The sequence below is a fragment of the Lotus japonicus genome, chromosome 1, assembly GCF_012489685.1.
Source record: "Lotus japonicus ecotype B-129 chromosome 1, LjGifu_v1.2".
In the NCBI taxonomy this organism is placed as follows: Eukaryota; Viridiplantae; Streptophyta; class Magnoliopsida; order Fabales; family Fabaceae; genus Lotus; species Lotus japonicus.
The window spans coordinates 136,954,088-136,973,534 of NC_080041.1; the positions used below are offsets into that span (position 1 = coordinate 136,954,088).

Sequence of the window (19,447 nt, forward strand, 5' to 3'; positions counted from 1 at the left end):
GTGGTTTACTTGCCTTTTCGTTTTCTTTTTGTATTTGTAACTTCCAAGAGTATAAACGCAATTGAAACAGGTTATCTATCTATAATCATAACTATTCAACATTATATCTAGTTTTCTTTCTTTCTTTCTAGAAATGTAGAACTAAAATTCGTCAACCCATGCAACCTCCCTCTTACAATAGAATTTCCTGGCTGAGAGGCAATTGGCACTCAAATCTCTGCAGTTGCTGCGAAACTACAGCATTAAGTACTCAAACCAACTCAAAGCTATAATGTAACAAAATATTCATATGATTGATACATAGTTTAACGTAGCATGATTAACTGAATTAGAAAATCTAGTGAACTGACAGAAGTGCACCTGCCTTCCTACACGTGGTTGGGTGCTGCAGCGCTGATAGGAGGCAAATCATGATTTGAATGAGTGCAGCATAGCACTTGTAACACTGTCAAGGAATAAAAATATGTGGTACTTATGGTGATCTACATAACATGCAGCGAAAGATATGGCATTGCTATGTATTGTGTTTGAAAACTGAGCTAAGCTTTACACAATTTATTTTTCCTCTTCAGCCACTTCAACGAGCCTTCCGCGAACCCACTTTCTAGTTACTACAGTAGGTGATCTAGATAGTGTCCCATCTTCAAGAGACTGAGTTCCCATCACAGTTGGAGAGGGATCTGTTTTGCGTTCACTGCAATGATCCTGTTCTGCTTCCCTTTGTTCATTTGATGGACTAGATTCATTCATCTGGCTAATTAAAGTATAAGGTAGTGAAGCACAGCCATTGGTTAGGTGAAGTTCTTGATCACCAATAACTGGTTTCTCCAAGGGAAACTCACCAAAATCTTCAGAGAACTTGTAGTCACTTGATGATAATGTCGAGTGTCCATTTACTTGGGCCATTTGGGATTGGTCTAGAACTTTGAATGCTGATCCGTTTTCCTCACTGATCTCATCCAAACCCACCGAAGGAACATTACTCTCAGTTACACCTTGTGTATCAATGGATTCAAGTGTTTGAATAGCTTCAGCTATAAGCTTTCTGGTTTCTATGAGAGAAGACTGTGCAATGGAGCTCTTTGTCGCAGCAACCTCAAGAGCCTTGGCAGCTTTCTCAGCCTCAGCAATCAATAGCCTGTGATAACATATTATTTCTTGAAATATATACGGCATAACTGCTGCAGTTGGAACCAAATAAAGTAAAAGCATACATTTATGATTTTTTCCAAACAAAAGCATAAGTAATCAATAGAAACAAAGACGCCATTAACTTCAAAATACACATTAAAAAAAGTTCATCAGAACTCAGAGGTACCAAATTTTAATTTTGACAGAAAAATGGAGAAAGAACACAGTAACATAATATAAATTCTACCACTGATCACAATAAGATGGGTTTACCTTGCTCGTTCAATGGCATGAGTTTGTCTGGTTTCTTCAGAAGCTCTCTGTGCTCTAATGTTCTTTATCATCTCAAGCTTGGAATTCACCAAAGGATCTATATAGGCAGGGGATTTGCTTTTTCGGAGTCGAATAGGGTTAAGAATTTTGGGGCCAGACTTTAATCTATCGCCAGAATCAGTGGTTGTTTTTCTCTTGGCAGGGCGTGCAACATCACTTGGTCTTCTTCGAGGTTTCCTTTCAGCACCCGCTTCAATGCCATGATACTTGGCCAATGCAGAGCAAACTCTGTCGCGGTATTCCTGATTTAAAGGGTGGAGTAAAGACATGCATATCAACATTCACTTTTTCATAATACAGGCCAATCACAAATGACTTTCCGTAGGCAACAACAGTATTTAGTAGTTAACAATATTCACTTTTTATATAAACATTCCTACTCTGGGCCTTACTTTTTAACAATATTCAGTATTTATTGGAAGACAGTTTGTGAAACAGGTCAACATGGAAGGTTGTACTGCTAAAAACACTTATATTACTATTCAGCCTCAAATTCTAATTAATCAAGATAGCTTACGGAAATCAACTACGAGAGACTCGCAACATATGAAATCTTAGGGTGTGTTTGGTTTGAGAAAATGTTTCATATTTCCATTTATCCTAGAAAGAATTTTAGGGTTTTTAGTTTTTTAGGAACCGGGCCAGACTGATAGCTCTAGTACCATATGCGTATGGAGAAATGATTAACAGAATTGCTTGAGAGTAACTCACTCAAAGCATAATCCTTTTTTATAAAGATGAAAAACAAACTACTAATTTAATAACTCCTAATTAATCTATAACTTCATCACTATTTTTAAAGAAAATTTATATTTCATAACACACGAAGCTCTATCCTAATCAAATATATTCAATCAACAAACTCTATATTTAACAAACTCAATCAACAGATGTGACACCAAAAATTGATACACACATACAGTGTTAACTTCTCTGAAGTCAATCACACACAACTAATAAGTTATGGTCTTATGACTTATGAGAATATAATAGTGTGCAATTGAGCACAAGATGGTGCAAACATTTAGTTACCACAAAAACCATAAACCACACGACTTCAAGGTATTACACATATACTTACAGGATCAGCCCATTTTGCAGCAATGGCTTCTGCAATTTTCCTCCTCTGTTCAGGGGACTTGGGCGCTCTTTTGCTGCCTGGTGCCCCAGGCATTCGTTTCCTTTGATCAATACTCACCAACCACTCCTGCTTCAACTGTTCATCCAAGATTTCATAGGAATTCCATTGCAGCTCTTCCTGACCAACATAGCCTTGCCTTGAACCTTCTGCAATTAAATTTTGCCACTCAAAGCAGCAAGTCTCCTGTACCACCTTCATTCCACGCCTCCTTTCCCATCGCAACTTCACTCCAGCACCAATCTTCTGTTTCGTTTCTGTGCTGTGCAACCAATAAAGAAGGCTGAATTCAGTAAAATTCTATGGGTAGGCATATGCTTATCAATAACAACAATGATCATAGGAAGGCATATGCTTACGTTTGTGCATGCCCGAGATTCTTCAACTTCAATTTGACCTGCATTACCGAATTTCATTAAGGAAAGCAATTAAGATAACTATATAAGCAAAAGTTGAAAAATCCAAATAACAATTCCATATCTTCATCTACAAGTAATCCTAGATTATGATACAACTAGTCCAAATTGAAAATACCTACTTATAAAGTTACAACATACTAAGAAACTGTTGAGTGACAGCAGGGACAAATAGAGGATGATAAAGTGTGCTTTGAAAAGCTCAATTTGGCTATCCAATCCAGGTCAATATAAAATATGAAAAGTTTCACTCTGCAAATTACTGAGAACTTAAAAAATTGTGCCCCTAGCAGCTGATGTAAGAAAAAATAGTTACAAATAATTCTTGCTGTTGACTAGTTATTTTTGCAATGCATTTTATTTAAATTTGTGATTTCAGCAGGAGTTATATAAAAAATGGCAGGCCATTCACTAAGAGAGAATATAAATGGTTTCTTCAAACTTGTGTTCTCTTGAGCTTTAATCCTTTGCATATTTTCCCCATTAAGAGCAGTTTCTTTGAGCACAAAAAGTGATAGCTGAGCCTGTATAATTCTAACAAGTGTGTAAGCGATGTTGATTTGAAATTAAAATAAAATGCATGTTTTGAAGAAGTTAATATGAAAATGTTGTTGAATAAAGACAATAGCATGCTTACATGACATCACCTTAGGATTCTGCATTGCTAGCCTTGTTCTTTCCTTGATTTTCTGAATAGTTTCTGCTCATACATTGAAAATTAGAACAAAAATAAAGACAGAGAGAGAGAGGAGTGAGTAGAAGTAGAAAGGAAAGATTACCAGCACTGTGCTTTCTTCCTTTGTTCCATGGCATGTTGCCTTTATTAGCTTTTGAAATCCTCATTCTTCTCAACTTTTCGCAGTCCTGGAGAGCAACTTCTGGTTCGTCGTCAGAAAAATCAAGAGAAGAGTGAGGATTGGGAAGCAGGTCGCATTTGTCGTGTTTGGGAAGCAAAGTGTCGGGTTCACAGGTAGCAACTGCCTTAATAAGGAATGGAAACTTGTTCAAGTTAAGGCGGCCGACATTGAAATTCTCCTTTTGAAGCTTGTCAAAGTCCATGGATTTCCAACTTGAGTCTCTTCCGGCATGGTAATATGAAGAAGGCATAGGCGCCCTCAGTGTCATCTCTGCTGACCGCAAAACACAAGATAAGAACCAGACCTAGCAGCATGGATATGATAACAATAACACAAAACAAAGAATTGAAATGAGAGTGAAAAGTGGAAGAAGAAGAAGAAGAAGGTACCAACCAAGCAAAGGCATGAGAGGTGATTCCGCGAGAGTGCGAGTTTAATTTAGAGGAATCCCAGATAGATAGATAGATAGATAGATAGAGAGATAGAGATAAAAGAGCATTTCAGTAGCAGAGACAAAGAGAGAGGAAGAATAACCAACCAAGCGAATTTGGATAACGTCGTAAGTAACTGCTAAGGACCGACCCAAGTAACTGGCAATTGAGCTCAGCCCATAATATCACTGGGCCTCCCATCATCACATACAGGCCTAACTCCATTCCTCTATTTTTTAATAATGCGGTTTTTTTTTTTAACGAAACCGGTTGAAAAAAATTAATTTTATCTCATTGAGTTAGTTTTCGCCACGTAGGATGCTCAGGTGCTAGTTGGGGGAGAATTCGCGACACACCACGCGAATTTAATGGGAATCTACGTGTTCCCAATGTGGTTGTAGGGTGACAAGGGCTAGGGACTAATTCGTGTGGTGGATCAGAGCGAATTGATGAGGGGTAAAGCACTAGAAGGAGACAATGAGTTGATGACCCGACAGATGACAATTAATTCAAATTGACTCACTTGAAATCAATGAAGCATGTAGCATGTTGCTTGACTTGGCGTTGACCGAGGCGAAGTGAATGAATTCGTGTGGCGCTTTGTGAATTCACAGTTCAAATTATGGCAGTTCTAAACCTCTATGAAAGGACTACCACAAACTATGCACTTCAGACACTCACTTTCACTCTTACTCTTAACTCTCAACTAGTTTCATTTTCAATTCTTTTGTGTAATTTATTTGTAAGTTTTCCAAATTTTTGTTTTAATGTCTACTTTATTTAAGATTATTATTTTAATATTTTAACAAAGTATTTTATTGTTTTGCATGTATTTTAAAATGATAGAGGAAATAGTGATCGATTCCGCTCCCAATAATTTTGAAGGCCGTCTTCGGGGCGCGAAATTGTATGAGCTCGTGTTAGTTGAAGATGCTCATCTAGATATTCATTAGATATCAGCTCCCATGGAATGATGGAGGTCGAAGATGCATGACATGTTTGTTTTTCAGTTTGGGTCTCCAAGAGTACTTTCGAATCTTATGTAACTTTGTGCCACTAAGTTTGGCAAATTAAAAACTAAATTCACCCAACCCACTTCCAACCTCAGACTAACTTTCATCTCAACTTACCAAATTATCACTTCTAGATTCACCGAACCTACTATCAATCCAAAGTATCCAAACATAAATCACATTACAACTAACTCACTTTGAGCTAAACTCTGTTTTGCAAACTCACCTTCACTCAAACTCTTTTTTGCAAACTGAAATTCAAACACACACGCACACGTTTCACATGTCGTTTGGTGAACGAACCATCGCACTCCAAGTGATGGTGTGTGCTCGTGCGAAATGAGTAAATTGTGAGGGGTTGTCAGCGCATGCTTCCACGTTATTAAAAGTAGAATTTAACCCGTTCATCATCAACAAACCTCCTTTAATAACACTAGGTGGTGGAACCACTTCCAGCAAATGCACTCGTTCACACCCTTTGACACCTTCACAACGAGTCATATAAGGTGTGAATTGAGTTTTTCATTCGCGTGGATCCACGCGAACATTCATTAATTCAACTCAGTCAACATGAGCACATTGCATTGATGCCATTAGGGTCAGCCCACGCAAGTTAATGGTCATGTCGCACCATCAATTTTTTATTTGCTCATCGTGCTTCGCCCCAATGAATTCACCGCGATCCATATGAAATATTGTCTTGCACCCTTGCAAACCTAAGGAACACGCAAAATGTGCCCATTGGATTTGCGTGGTGTGTAGCAAATTAGTCCCTAACTGCCTCCTCAATATCCCAAAACTACTCTAGTGAGGTAAATTTGGTTTTTTCTTCAACCGCAATTGGCATTTATTTTTTCCCATTATACTAAAACAATCCAAAAAAACGGTCAAAGATAGACTAGTGTTGTTGTTAGCTTGATTACCTTTTTTCTCTTATTCGTCCTCGAATGATAATTCAAATAGTAAGAGTTAGGAACATAAGGGTTGGGTGAGATGAGAGTGAAGAATCTAGGGTTCGAACCATGAAAATGAACTAATTTACTAAGAAATAACATTTGCCTGTAAATTTTTTTTTCTCCCTTATACTTTTGACTCATTCTAATCGAAGCAGTACTCTAGAAGCTTCTGGTCTAATTCCATCATTGATTCGTCAAACCAAGTTTAGTTTACACGCGCAGTATTTTTCACTTCCCCCTTTGTCCAGTCCAACCTTATCTTCTTATAAAATTATTAATGACGCAAACAAGTACCTCTGCCCCTCTAACTACTTTACGTTTTTTTTTTTGAACTCTCTAACTACTTTACGTTTGTTGATAACTTGATAGTAGTATTTTCTTGTCTTCCTTGCAGATAAAACTAAAGTTTCTGTAAGTTATAGAAAACTTGGAATTTGTTTACAAGACTGAAGAAATATGGTCAACAACATAATATTATTATTATTATTATTATTATTATTATTATTATTATTATTATTATTATTATTATTATCTAATTACATCGAAATGAACTAGTGCTCAACACGTCATTCTTTTGTTATCAATATTAACCTAAAGCAGTCATGTAATTTTGTTAAATAACCACGTGACCTATAAATGATTTCAAGCTTTAATACTACTAGTCATAAATAAATAAATAAAACTATTGTCATATTTAATAATAAGCTTTAAATGATTTCAAGCTTTAATCATGTTCAATAATAAGATGACCAATAAGCTAAGCGCTAAGACACCAATAAGATGGCGGTAAGTAAATTAGACCCCTTAAGGATGAGAGAATAAGTTTGAATTTCAAGATATACATTTGTTGAAAGAGACATACAATCATATTATGAATGAATAGCAACATTTGTAAAAAAAACAAAATAAAAATATGTATATTATATTTTAGAGTTGATTTAATATTTGTTTTATCAATATTAACTGTTAGGCTTTTTTGGACACATGAGTTACATTTGGTTGGCTTAATTGCACTTTTGGTCCCCCAACTATGGCCTTCCTGCGAAAATCGTCCCTAAACTTCAAAATTAGCAAAACTCGTCCCTCAACTATACACACAGTTGCACTTTTGGTCTTCCGTTAGCATTCCGTCAGAAAACTAACAGATTGGGACTAGTGACGGAGATAATCCGTCACAATTCACAATCCAGTCACCAAATTTCTTCATCTTCCTCAATATAACCACCACTCATCCCCCCCCTCCTCATTCCTCACTTTCTCCATCTTCATCAACCTCAATCCCTCATCCTCCCCTCCCTTCTCCTTTCATTCCTCTTCACCACTACCTCCCTCAACCATCAACACAAACTGGGTGGGGTTTGGGGTGGGTTCCGGTTGGGTTTCTGGGGAGGGGTGGGGTTGGTGGAGGGAGAGGTGGTTCTGGGTTGTGGTTTGCTGGTGTGGGTTCGGTGGAGGGAGAGGTGCGAGTGAGAAAGATGAGATGAAGATATGGAGGGAGAGGTCTGCAACTCCTTCTTTTGGGTTGTGAAATGGATTTCTAATTTCATGAGGAGATGAGAAAATGGGATCTGCAAAGAGTGTTGAAGAAAAACCCAAAACCCCTTTCTCTCTAGCAATCCGCTCCAATTCAATTTCAGTATGGAGAGTTTGTGTTGATGGTTGAGGGAGGTAGTGGTGAAGAGGAATGAAAGGAGAAGGGAGGGGAGGATGAGGGATTGAGGTTGATGAAGATGGAGAAAGTGAGGAATGAGGAGGGGGAGGATGAGTGGTGGTTATATTGAGGAAGATGAAGAAATTTGGTGACTGGATTGTGAATTGTGACGGATTATCTCCGTCACTAGTCCCAATCTGTTAGATTTCTGACGGAATGCTAACGGAAGACCAAAAGTGCAACTGTGTGTATAGTTGAGGGACGAGTTTTGCTAATTTTGAAGTTTAGGGACGATTTTCGCAGGAAGGCCATAGTTGGGGGACCAAAAGTGCAATTAAGCCCATTTGGTTTAAAGTGGGAGTTCATTTTGAGAGAACATCTAGAAATTTGCAAGCGCGCAACTCGTGGTCAATCAATTATAAATTTCAAATGTTGTACAACATGTTGAACTTTAATTTAAAAATAAATAAAAGCAAAATTGTTAGTTGGTATCTAGTTTTCAATACATACATATTGTAAGTTTGAATAAACTGAACTGGGGCGTTTTGTGGTTAACTCAAATTGGACGGGTCAAAGGGAATTAATAGTGAATAAAGATATAGAGGCTGCAACTATGTCTATAGGTTTGATTTCAAACCAATAAGAAGTTGATGAAGAAAGATCCGGGAAAAGGAAAACCCATATTGTTTGATACTAAAATTCAAATTATACAAGTCATCCTTCTCCTTCTCCATTTTTTGGTCAGCATCAAGTGTCAAACACCAAGATGGACCACTAGCCTTCAATTGAATGTGGTCATGTTTTTCATTCTCAAGTCCAAGTCTATTATGAGGTTCTTCGAACTCTCCCCCCATACGTTTTCCTCCTCTTGTTTATAACTAGCTAGCTAGCTTGTCAGTCAACTCTAATTCATTCAATTCAAGTACCCAACGCAACCCAACCCAACACAGCTTCCTCTTCACGATCATTGCAATATTTAAATAAACCCTCCTCTTTTGCTTGCTTGTGTCACTTGCAAAATTCAGAGACATATAACAGAAACAAAGAAAGACTTTTAACTAAGAAAAGTAGCAGCATCAGCATGAGCATGAGTGACTCGTCGTCGTCCGTGGCAAGTGATAAACTGGGTGAGTCCCCAGCCGTTGAGTTTACAGGGAAGATTATGATGGGGGCTATAATAGTTTTATTCATGGTTGTCGTGTGTTTTCTGTTCAAGCATCTCTATGACAAAGGCTTCTGGTGGCGCCCTGGAGGAGACATCACCACTGCTCCTCAATCCGAACCCCGCCGCCCTAGAACTGGCCTTGATCCTTCTGTCCTCAGGTCTCTACCTGTAGTGGTATTCCAATCCCAAGACTTCAAGGATGGTTTAGAATGTGCAGTTTGCCTCTCCGAGCTTGATGAAGGAGAAAAGGCCAGGCTTTTACCTAAATGCAATCATGGCTTTCACGTTGATTGCATTGATATGTGGTTCCAATCCCATTCTACTTGCCCTCTTTGCAGGACTTCAGTAGCCTCTCATGACTCTGACAACAACCTCCAATCATCATCATCAGATTCTTCCTCAACTTTCCCCACAAATGTGTTGATTTGGGGCAACGACACCCAAATAAGTAGTACTACTACACCAACTTCTTCTTTGGAAGGAAGCACTTCTCAGCCTCCTCAGGCTCAGCTACCTTGCTCCTCATCCTCCTCTTCCCATACAAGCTGTAACTGTAGTAATGGAAATGGAGAGTTAGTGATTGATATACCAAGTCAGATCACTTCATCCTCTTTATCACCTTCTGCAAGCACCTTTGCGGAAGATGAGCTGAAATCGCCCATTATAGGGAGGTTGAGATCGTTGAAGAGACTATTAAGCTGGGACACAAGGCTAAATCCTTTGACCCCGCGTTCTGCTTCTTCAGATGTCGAACAAGCAGGGGGAAGACAGAGCTAGCTAGGGGATTTGCCTCTGCAATTCGTTATTTTTTTATTTATTTAATGCCTCGTTCTGGCAGCAACTTCTGATTGAACCAATGAAGTGGTCAATTCTTCTTGTATGTATAAATAGAGTCTTACAATACATGTGCAGATAATGTCTACGGAGAACAATTGCTTAAAGTTTTTTTTATTGTATAAAACATAGGTTCTGTTATAGTAATAGAGAACATTAAGTTTTTTTATGTGGAAAACCCATTCTCTCTAATTGAAGATGAATTTCATTGTATTGTTTCAATATTGATCTTTATTTGCAATTATTCCAACCCAATATATTAGTTCACAATTAACTGAAAGCATATAGTATGGGATTGAATTGTCTCAAAACTGTTTCCCATAACAAACCGGCATATTGCTGCATTGATATTACTCAAGATGTTCTTGTTCTGCTGAATGTGAGTGACTGTATCTGAGAAACCCAAGTGAGCCATTCAACAGTGTGAACTTTACAGCGTATGGTTTTTCATGTCTAGTTGGGATACAGTATTAAGAGTGCAATTACTCACCAGGGGAGCAGAGCCAGAAGCCACACGCTGGCCTGTTATTGGATTGATAACACAATTTTGGTTTTTAAACGAGTTCTCAGGCATAACTAGCTAGCAACTAATGGAATTGGGATTTGGGACAGCACAAGCAAGTTTTATTCAACCAAGTATGTTTGATGACAATGTTTCACTATTAACTTCAAATTCACGTGCCATCCACATGAGCATGATAAAGAACAAAAATTACGTTTAGGGCCAAGCTGTAAAGCTTTCTAAATAGTCTCAGCAGAAAGAAAACTCACCAAAATTCGCTTTCTCTGAACTCATCATCTAATTATTTTAGGCTTAAATAAGTTTTTCGTCCCTAACCTTTACCAAATGTTTGGCATTGGTCCATCGCCGGAGTAAAGGTGGGCTTTAGTCCCTAACCTTTGTCAAAATGTTTAGTTTTGGTCCCTCTGGAGCTGTTGGTCAACGCCGGAGCTCCGGTGGCCCATGTGGCATGGCCACGTAGGATTAATGAGGCCAGGTGTTATTATTATTATTATTATTTTTTAAATTAATTCAGTAAATTAAAAAAACCCTAATCTAGTAATCTTTTTTTTTTGACAGGCTAATCTAGTAATCTCGATCAACATCTTCAAACAGCCTTCATCCTCACATCAACATCTTCACCCTCCTCACATCCCAAACCCAGAAAAAACAATCTGATGTAGAGTAGCTATAGCATCAAATCTGGACCACATTGAAAGAAGAAATAAAAAAAATCTCAGAAATATCACAGACCCAAATTCAAAGGAAAGAAAAACAAGAAGCAGAAGAGGAATAACACCACCATGTCCCTGGAACCACACATGCCACGAGCACCACACCAGAAATCTCCTTCAAACCAGCTGTTGCATCACCGTACCATGGTCGACATCCCTCTTTCTTCATCTTCTTGTAAAGCTTAATCGGGTCCTCCTCCTCCTCCACCGTTTCTAAATTCGAATCCCTCTTTCTCTTCCTTCCACTTCCACTTCCAGATCCATTTGCCTCTTCTTCTTCTACATCTTCGTCACTGCTAATTTCCGATTCGGATCCGGATCCTTCGCGGTCCGGGTCTTCCGATTCGGGAAGCTTAGTGGCGGCGTTGGCGAAATCCGAGCGGGGGAACAAAAATCGTAGATCTGATTAGCTTCGTTCTCGTCGTCGTCAGTGAAAAACACCACGACAGCGTCGTTCTGGTCACGAAGGTTGTTGAGGTGGACGGGGTGGTGGCTGACGACGAGTACACGTGAGCCAGGGTTGAGGTTGAGGATTCTTCTAAGGTCCCTGTGGCAGCCCAGTTGATCAAAACGACAAAGACACTGAAGTCACTTTCTCCAACATGAAAGTTTGTTACCGGGGAGCAAGAAGGTGGCTCAAACTCTGACTTTGATATGGGTGGCAACAGTGGGATTAATCTGGAACTCCAGGAATGGTGCAGAGTTCAGAGAAGAAGTAGTGGAGATATGTAAAAGTGTTGACACTGTACAGTTTAAAGGATGGGTACTGCTACTACTATTCATTGAGGTAGATATGTGGATATAGTATGAAGGGATTTGAGCACACAGTGGAATGAAGAGTTGGACGGTTTTAGGTGATGAAGCAAGCTTCTGTGCTGATAGTGAATTGATTTGGAATTGATTGCTGGTGTCTGTACACTTGTACATGTAATCCTATATGACATTTTGCATTGACATTGGGTGGCAAATTCATCCTTGTTCTAGCACTTTTTCCATGTATTCTGCTTGATTCTTGATTCAATTCTGTTTCACTTGGATTTGGTTGAAGGAAGGGCAAAAGTTGGTTTTTGTTTATGAAATTTCTTTTGTTTCTTGTTGTTTTTGGATCTCTTGATTCTTCTTTATTTGTTTCCAGAATTTGTGTTGTTGATTCATTAGAGATGAATATGGAAGAGGATCAGATATTAATGATTTAATTAAAATTAAGATAAGTAAATTAATATTTTTTTATTTTTTAGAATTTTAAACAATATCTTTTTTAAAAGTTAATTAGTTTTTTTTTAAATTTAAATGAAAAAAACAAATTCCACGTCAGCTCATTAATCCCATGTGGCATTGCCACATGGGCGACTGGAGCTCCGGCGTTGACTCAGAGCTCCGGAGGGACCAAAACCAAATATTTTGACAAAGGTTAGGGACTAAAGCCCACCTTTACTCCGGCGAGGGACCAATGTCAAGCATTTGGTAAAGATTAGGGACGAAAAACTTATTTAAGCCATTATTTTATGCTGCCAATATATACTCCCGCAATACAGTAAAAGTTTAAAAAATAGTACCATCACGTGGCTGATCACATGACCTCCCTGAAGTTTCTGTCTCCATTTTCACCAAATCCAAAGTCCGGACAGTACAAGAAGATCCATGCAGCAGTCAAAAGTTGAGCACATGATCCCACATGACATGAACCCAATGCCTGTGGGATCAGATCCCCATTAAAATTTTACTCCTTGGAGTACTAGCATTTCAGTTTCATACACTAATAAAGAATGAATCAACTTCAGTGTTCACCCTCATAACATCATTGTAAGTACCTTTAGCTCTAACACAATGCAACAGGCCTCAGAACCGTAAGAACCAAGATCCTCCACTACCATGAAGAGCTGGTCCATAGCATTGGCTGCGTTTTCTCTTACACTGTCTCTGTTATTGTCAACCTGGTCTACTAGTGCCAAAGTCGAGGCTCGCCCATCCATACAAGTGCGCTCTTTGCCGCAAAGCAAGACTTCATCTGCTCAAGCTCTCAAAGATTTCCACTCATATAGGAAGAAATTTTCCAAGGTAGATTCAAGTTTCCGAAGGATACCTCCAAGCAAATCAAATCCCACACAAAACAAGTAACTGTTACTACTAACAGTTTCAACTCTCAAGCCTTTCCATTATATGCTGCTAATGATTGACAAAAAGAAAATTACATTTCTACCGCAGGTTCAATCCTCCAGCGTACGGCTGAGAAAGATAGAACGAATTACCCCACTCTTTCCTTTTCTTATTTCTTTCATTTCATTTTTATTGCCTCTTCTAAACAAGCATAAGGATGTCAGTATACACTGGTATTTCACCTTCTAACAGACAAGTGCCAAAGACTGTTAGTACTTCAACTTACATAGTATTTACCAGCTTTGCTAACTAAGCTTGTTGAGTTCTGTGATATACTTCAATCTGTATGTAATATTGGTATTATAAAATAAGGGGATCGATCTCCAGATTTGTAGAAAAGACTGATGATATATTAGACAGAACAAAATACTATGTTTGGAGGAGATTCATAGCAGGAAAATATTTATAACTTATTCAATGTGATTTCTTGTTCCAGTTACATATTTGTGCTACATGTGGTAAATGATATAAAATCACTAGCAAAGAGGAAACAATTGACCATGCTTAATGTCATCTTTTAGTTAAAACTGAAAAATTGTCTTACACTCTACTTATCTGATGCCTTCAATTTCTTCACAAAAACCTCGGATACATCACCATCTCTTTGCCGTTTCTTTAGAGTCTTCTTGGACGCCGGATTAGAGGTAATATCATCTCCACTTTCAACCCTTCTAGACCTTTTACTTTTCCTACTGGAGTTATCATCATCGCCACCAATTTGAGCATTTTTCTTATTTTTCTGCTTTTCTTTTTTTGGGTTTCTCTTAAACCCATCTGTGCTCAGAAATGATGCAGCAGGACCTAGGGATTGGTCAATTTCTTTTCTCATTTCCTTTACAGTTTTTGGAATTGATTTACTAAAAGTGTCAGAAAGAAAGCCATCAGTTTTTGACGACTTTGTATCATTGGAGCCAAACGTGGCATAGAAATCTTTGTAAGTAGATTCTTTGGATGTTTGTTTTGACCTCCAATGATCAGGACTTGTAACATATCTGTGGCAATAAAGCAAAGGCATCATTAGTGAAGAATAGCTTGAACAAAATAAAACAAACATTTAGTACTACAACATTCAATCATATGTTAGGCTAAGCAAAATTGATTTTGAATTATTTTGATTTTGGTTAAAATTGAGTTTAAACTTGAAGAAGTAAAATATACTTGGATGTTTTTAGTTGAACTCAAAGTAACCAAACATATGGATTTTCATAATCACATTCGTTTGGACACTTCCAACGGTTATCCAAAAATGCAATAGTCATAGGCATTAAGGTACCAACACAAAAAGCTTGTGCCTTGTAATATGCTTCTGTTTCTACGAAAATAGATCTATGTACTCTTTATTTAGAGATCAAGTGGTTAAAAAAAATTCTCAATCGAATTGGAAAGTAATAAATCAGGACAGTCGACAATACAGTAATTAGCCAACAGCATACCCGTCAACATCTAGTCTCCTTAATAGGTAAGAGCCCTGCTTTGTCTTGGAAAGCTCACTTCGGACAGCCAATATCTCAGACACTATAGCCTCTCTTAGTGACAGATTACAGGAAGTGAAGCATTTTTCAATGGTAAAAGCACCTGATGAGTTGAGTGCTACCTCTCCAAAATGACTTTGTAGTCTACATAATAAATTATGAAAGACAAAAATGTAAAAAAGATAATCAATAGTGTAATTGCATTACATTAGAACATCACATGCAAATTTCTTGCTATTTTGATATTATCGCCCTGCTAAGTCTATAAAGTATAGCTAACAACAATGGGAGCCTCCAAAACTTACGCTTTGGTAACTATAATCCACAACTTCTAATTTTGGAATTTGAAGCTCTCCATTTAGGAAAGAATTTAAATAGTTATTTCTGTCCATTCAATGCTAGCTAAAGAAAGAATACCCAGAGAACCCAAACCACAAAGAATGAACTGTGACTTTAAATAAAACGTAGATTACCATATTATTACTCTCATTAATGTGCATGTAACTATGATACTAAAATACAAACCATAGAGATGAAGATTTTGACGTTTAATATAGAAATAGAAAACAAATTCGTCATATCATATTTATCGCATTAATCCCTTTAGCATAAACAAGAATTTCCCAGAGAATAATAAAAACACAAGAAATATAGTTGAAAGACATACTTTGTAACTAATCTGCGCTTCTGCTTTCCAGAAGCACCTGAACACAGAAAAGCCTCAATAACATGTGATCCTTTGGCATCTCTCACTGCTTCAAGCACATGAGTTGCTTCCATGGAGGTTATACTGGTGATGTAAGGTTGTATATATTCCTGTGAAAATAAAATCAATGACAACAGAATACAGAAAATGAATACAAGTTTTTAATGCATACGTGAGATAAACCTGATACCTTCCTACAGAGAAAGTAAAAGCGCCACTTGCTTTAATACTATAGCAAAGACAAGTGATTTATAGCCGTGTTTTTCATTAACTACCACAGTAAGAATAACAAATCATAATAATCACAGCTCCAAATTTCTGGGGTGGTAGTTGGGGATGCAAGTCTTATACCTAGTCTTAGAAATGTTTCAAGACCAGCTTGCTTCTTCTATGAAGCTTCCATCTCTAAGCCTCATGCAAGGTCTCTAGGAAAGGACTTAAGCCAACAATGAGATATTTATTCTACGTAGCAACGCCTTCCAGCCCAAGAAAAACCAGTTTCACATAAAAATGCACTCAAGTTGGGAATCCAATGGTTCATATGGTTACACCTTGGGAGCACTCACATGTGTGCATCCCCCCTACCCTTTTCAATTGAAAACCAAAAGAAAGCATCTATTTCAAGAAAGTTGCTTACGCTTTTAAACCGGAATATTGCTTGCAGGATAAGAGAGCCCATAACATTCATTCTAGCGCCACTTCGCCAGCTCCAATTGGATTTATCTTCACAGGTGAAATAACTATCAAGAAATAGTAGTCTTGGGACAATCCACTTTGGAGAATCATCTGCTAAACACACTGTTTTTGCAAGGACTTCACAGCACTGCACAAAGTAACAGAAAGACCATTAAGTTTTCACAAAGATGAGAAACAAAATTAAGAAGTATAATAACTTCAGCACAAACGTAAATAATGCCATTTACATTTCAATTTCTGATGCAACCAATGTAGATTTATAGTTGGTTATTAGAAGCAATAAATCAGTCTAGAATCATAAACAGATAAGTATATAGGAACCCACTAATCAGACATACTGCAACTGAAGTGCAAACCTTGTGTTCATTAACATGAAGCCTTTCACAGGCAGCAATAAGTGAAGCAACCACTCCTGACCTTCCCATTTGGAAAAGACCCTCCATATTTGGAGCGAGTTCTTCATAGATCAACTCCATCTATCAAACGATTAAAAGTTTAAACAAACATGAGGAAAACATTTAACAAAGAGAAAATTATAGCATAAATAGGCATCACAAAAAAAAAATATGCTAAAGAGAAATGTATTGCATGCAATAGCATGTAACCAATACAGAAGAAAAAATTAATCAGTGCCTAACAACATGTGAAAAATGTCAATGATCAACGTAAAGCAAATGTCATCATCTTTAGACAAAAACACAACTAGGTATAATACCAGATCTTGATTGTTTGCATGGGAAATCAATGCTTGAACAACAAAGTTCCCATGTTGATGAGATGATAACTCAAACAAGGAATTCCTGAATACTTTTGTGAACAATTCATTGAACAAGGCCTTGGGAGATACTTCCAAAACAACCTGCAAGACATTTAGAAATTTTGGTTACATCAAAATCACTCTAGAAAAATAATTTATTTATGCCTCCGTAAAGAAATGTGTAAGCATGTAACTGTTTGGTATGTAATGGTAGATGAAAATAGACATCAAACAAGTTTGAATGAAGCATCCCAAAACACTTTATGAGCATAACATAAATAATTGTCACTTATCAGACCACTGTCCGCCAGGAGATATTTAGGGACTAACAAATCTCATCAATAATACACAATTTGATACTTGAATATCAAACCTTGTTTGAGATTATCCATGTGGAAGGGCTAGTTTGAAAATATACAATGGTAATTTGCTTTTATACTGAAAGTCTAAAGAAAAAGTTCTCATGTACTATAGACAGTTCGAAAGGAATATATGAAACTTTGTTTGAAAAAATCAAAAAAATAAGAATTAGTAATTACATGTAGTTTCTATTAAATTTCTTTGTATTATTCACAAGCTCTTGTACTAATCTAGGTAATTATTGGCAGTTTTCCCTCACTATAGGTTGCTCACCTCCATTAGATGGCTAAATTCAGCTTCTTTGAACAAACTCAAGAGCTGCGGCACAACTGTAGTTTCTATAAAATTTCCCTCTGCATTATTCTGATTTTTGCATCCAAGAATGACAGGAATCACATGTAGCAACTCTTCATCATTGCCTGCAAGCACCCTTAGAGTAGTCTGCCATTAATTGGAAAAAATCTCGTTAAATGACAAAAATCAAAGAGAAACCAAAACTAACAGTATCTCCATCATGGCACCATATAAAATGTTATCATCCCATTTAAGGAACTATGGATTATCAGAACCTAAAGGCTCAAACAATAGAAAACATCATACATGCTCCTCAATATCAGCCAAAAAAGAACATTAAAGCATGCCTGAAAAACCAAGCTGCTGAATTGGTCAACTTGCAAGGCCTTGATGCATTTTCTAGCTTGCTTTAACATCTCTGAAACAAGTGATCTCAGTAAATTTGGATACCCAGACTGAAAATCTGCTGCATCATCTTTCTTTGAAGGAAAGTCTTTGAAATTGAAGCGGTCAGCTAGAGCTGTTGTTGATTTTGACATATAGTATCCAGTCTTATCCAATGGCACTCCTTTACAAAGGCAAAGAAGACTTCGAAGCACGTGAGAACCGTAACAGTTACACATTACATCAACAGAATTAGCTGCAATCACCTGCAGAATGACAAGTATGCATATAAGAATTTACATCTAAAGCATAATAACAACAAGCTGATATGAGTCAATAAAAAATTATTTGAAGCAATGCGATGTTTGAATTAGAAAAGCAAGAGACCTACCTTGCATATGATGGTTAAAGCATCCTCAACGAGAGGGTCTTGAAGATGAAGAGCTAGAGAGTTAATGGCGGTCTGGGCTACATGGGAACCAGATTGATCCGTGGCAATAGAGGGGAAGTCGTTGGCACAAGTCTTGAGGAAGGCACAGAGGCTGTCTACATCAGAGCCTTGGAGGATGGTTTCAAGAGTGTGGCTTAGAATATAATCAGTAGCAATTTCAAATTCTTTTCCTCTGGTTTCTTCGAGGGCATTAGCACATATAAGTGAGCGTTCCTCCAATTCAACCTCTTCACTTTCAAGTCGATTAGCGATTTCTGAGAAGTAGGTAGTTGTTTCAGGGTCAATCTGTTTCCTGCAATCAATCAAGGACATAATAATAATGATAAGCTAAGATTCTGAGCGAGGTTGAAGGGAAAGGAGTATGAGGTTGAGAAGAAGAATGAATGAATACCTAACACGAGATGCGGGAGTGAAGGTGCGTTTGTTGGAATGGAAGGAAGAACCGCCACCTTTGTTTGGGTGGTGCTGCTGGTGCTGGTGCTGGTGCTGCTTCTTCTTGTTACGTCTGTGGGATTCACAGTCGTGAACGTGGTGGCCCATTGCTTTCGAACCAACGGAAACCATAACCGAGTCAAAGCAACAAACCCTATCTCTCACTGCGGCACTCGGTGGTGGCCGGAATGGAATGGAATGGAATGAAACGCGTATAGTTTACTATCAAGCGATTAAAACCCTATTCAGTATTCACACTCCAATTCGAAACCCTTTTCTGTTTTCTTTTTGCCCAAAAGTATAGGTAAACGGCCCCTACCCACACCTATCTTCACCATCCCCTTTTTTTTAATTAAAAAGACTAAAATATCTGGAGGAGTTTATTATGGTATTCTAAAAACTTGTGTAAGGTTACACCATGCTATTTTGACCTGCACTAGCAGGTTTTTAAAAGAAAAATTAAAAACTTATTATATATTAATAAATTAGTTAATGAATGATTAGGTTAATTACTAATTAGTGAATAAATTATCCTCTCCTTTTTCAACTCATCATCTTCTTCACCCCATCAGAAACC

At 37.7% G+C, this 19,447-nt stretch overlaps 3 protein-coding genes and 1 long non-coding RNA gene across 5 annotated transcripts; 2 read left to right on the forward strand and 2 right to left on the reverse strand.

Moving 5' to 3' along the window:
- Positions 1-172: 172 nt before the first annotated feature.
- On the reverse strand, positions 173-4,417 carry LOC130731462 (uncharacterized). Of its 2 annotated transcripts, none has more exons than XM_057583765.1 (7): positions 4,269-4,417; positions 3,798-4,145; positions 3,666-3,718; positions 2,962-2,999; positions 2,546-2,864; positions 1,405-1,706; positions 173-1,138 (listed from the first exon to the last, which is right to left on the reverse strand). In XM_057583765.1, exons 1-7 carry the CDS (start codon positions 4,279-4,281, stop codon positions 556-558), a joined length of 1,656 nt encoding a protein of 551 aa, XP_057439748.1. In that variant the 5' UTR covers positions 4,282-4,417; the 3' UTR covers positions 173-555. The 2 variants fall into 2 exon arrangements, with proteins under 2 accessions (XP_057439748.1, XP_057439747.1); XM_057583764.1 differs by having other exon boundaries at positions 3,798-4,148; positions 4,269-4,392.
- A 4,375-nt stretch (positions 4,418-8,792) lies between these two features.
- On the forward strand, positions 8,793-10,147 carry LOC130731463 (RING-H2 finger protein ATL3-like). Its single transcript, XM_057583766.1, has one exon. It carries the CDS (start codon positions 9,008-9,010, stop codon positions 9,866-9,868), a length of 861 nt encoding a protein of 286 aa, XP_057439749.1. The 5' UTR covers positions 8,793-9,007; the 3' UTR covers positions 9,869-10,147.
- A 2,561-nt stretch (positions 10,148-12,708) lies between these two features.
- Positions 12,709-13,736, forward strand: LOC130731465 (uncharacterized). The gene is made up of 2 exons (XR_009016691.1): positions 12,709-13,275; positions 13,367-13,736. It is a non-coding gene; the product is annotated as an uncharacterized LOC130731465 (long non-coding RNA).
- LOC130731464 (pumilio homolog 23) lies at positions 13,708-19,170 on the reverse strand. Its single transcript, XM_057583767.1, has 10 exons — positions 18,830-19,170; positions 18,379-18,730; positions 17,951-18,253; positions 17,583-17,750; positions 16,908-17,051; positions 16,549-16,668; positions 16,134-16,319; positions 15,458-15,606; positions 14,752-14,934; positions 13,708-14,310 (listed from the first exon to the last, which is right to left on the reverse strand). Exons 1-10 carry the CDS (start codon positions 19,000-19,002, stop codon positions 13,866-13,868), a joined length of 2,223 nt encoding a protein of 740 aa, XP_057439750.1. The 5' UTR covers positions 19,003-19,170; the 3' UTR covers positions 13,708-13,865.
- Between the last annotated feature and the right edge of the window lie 277 nt (positions 19,171-19,447).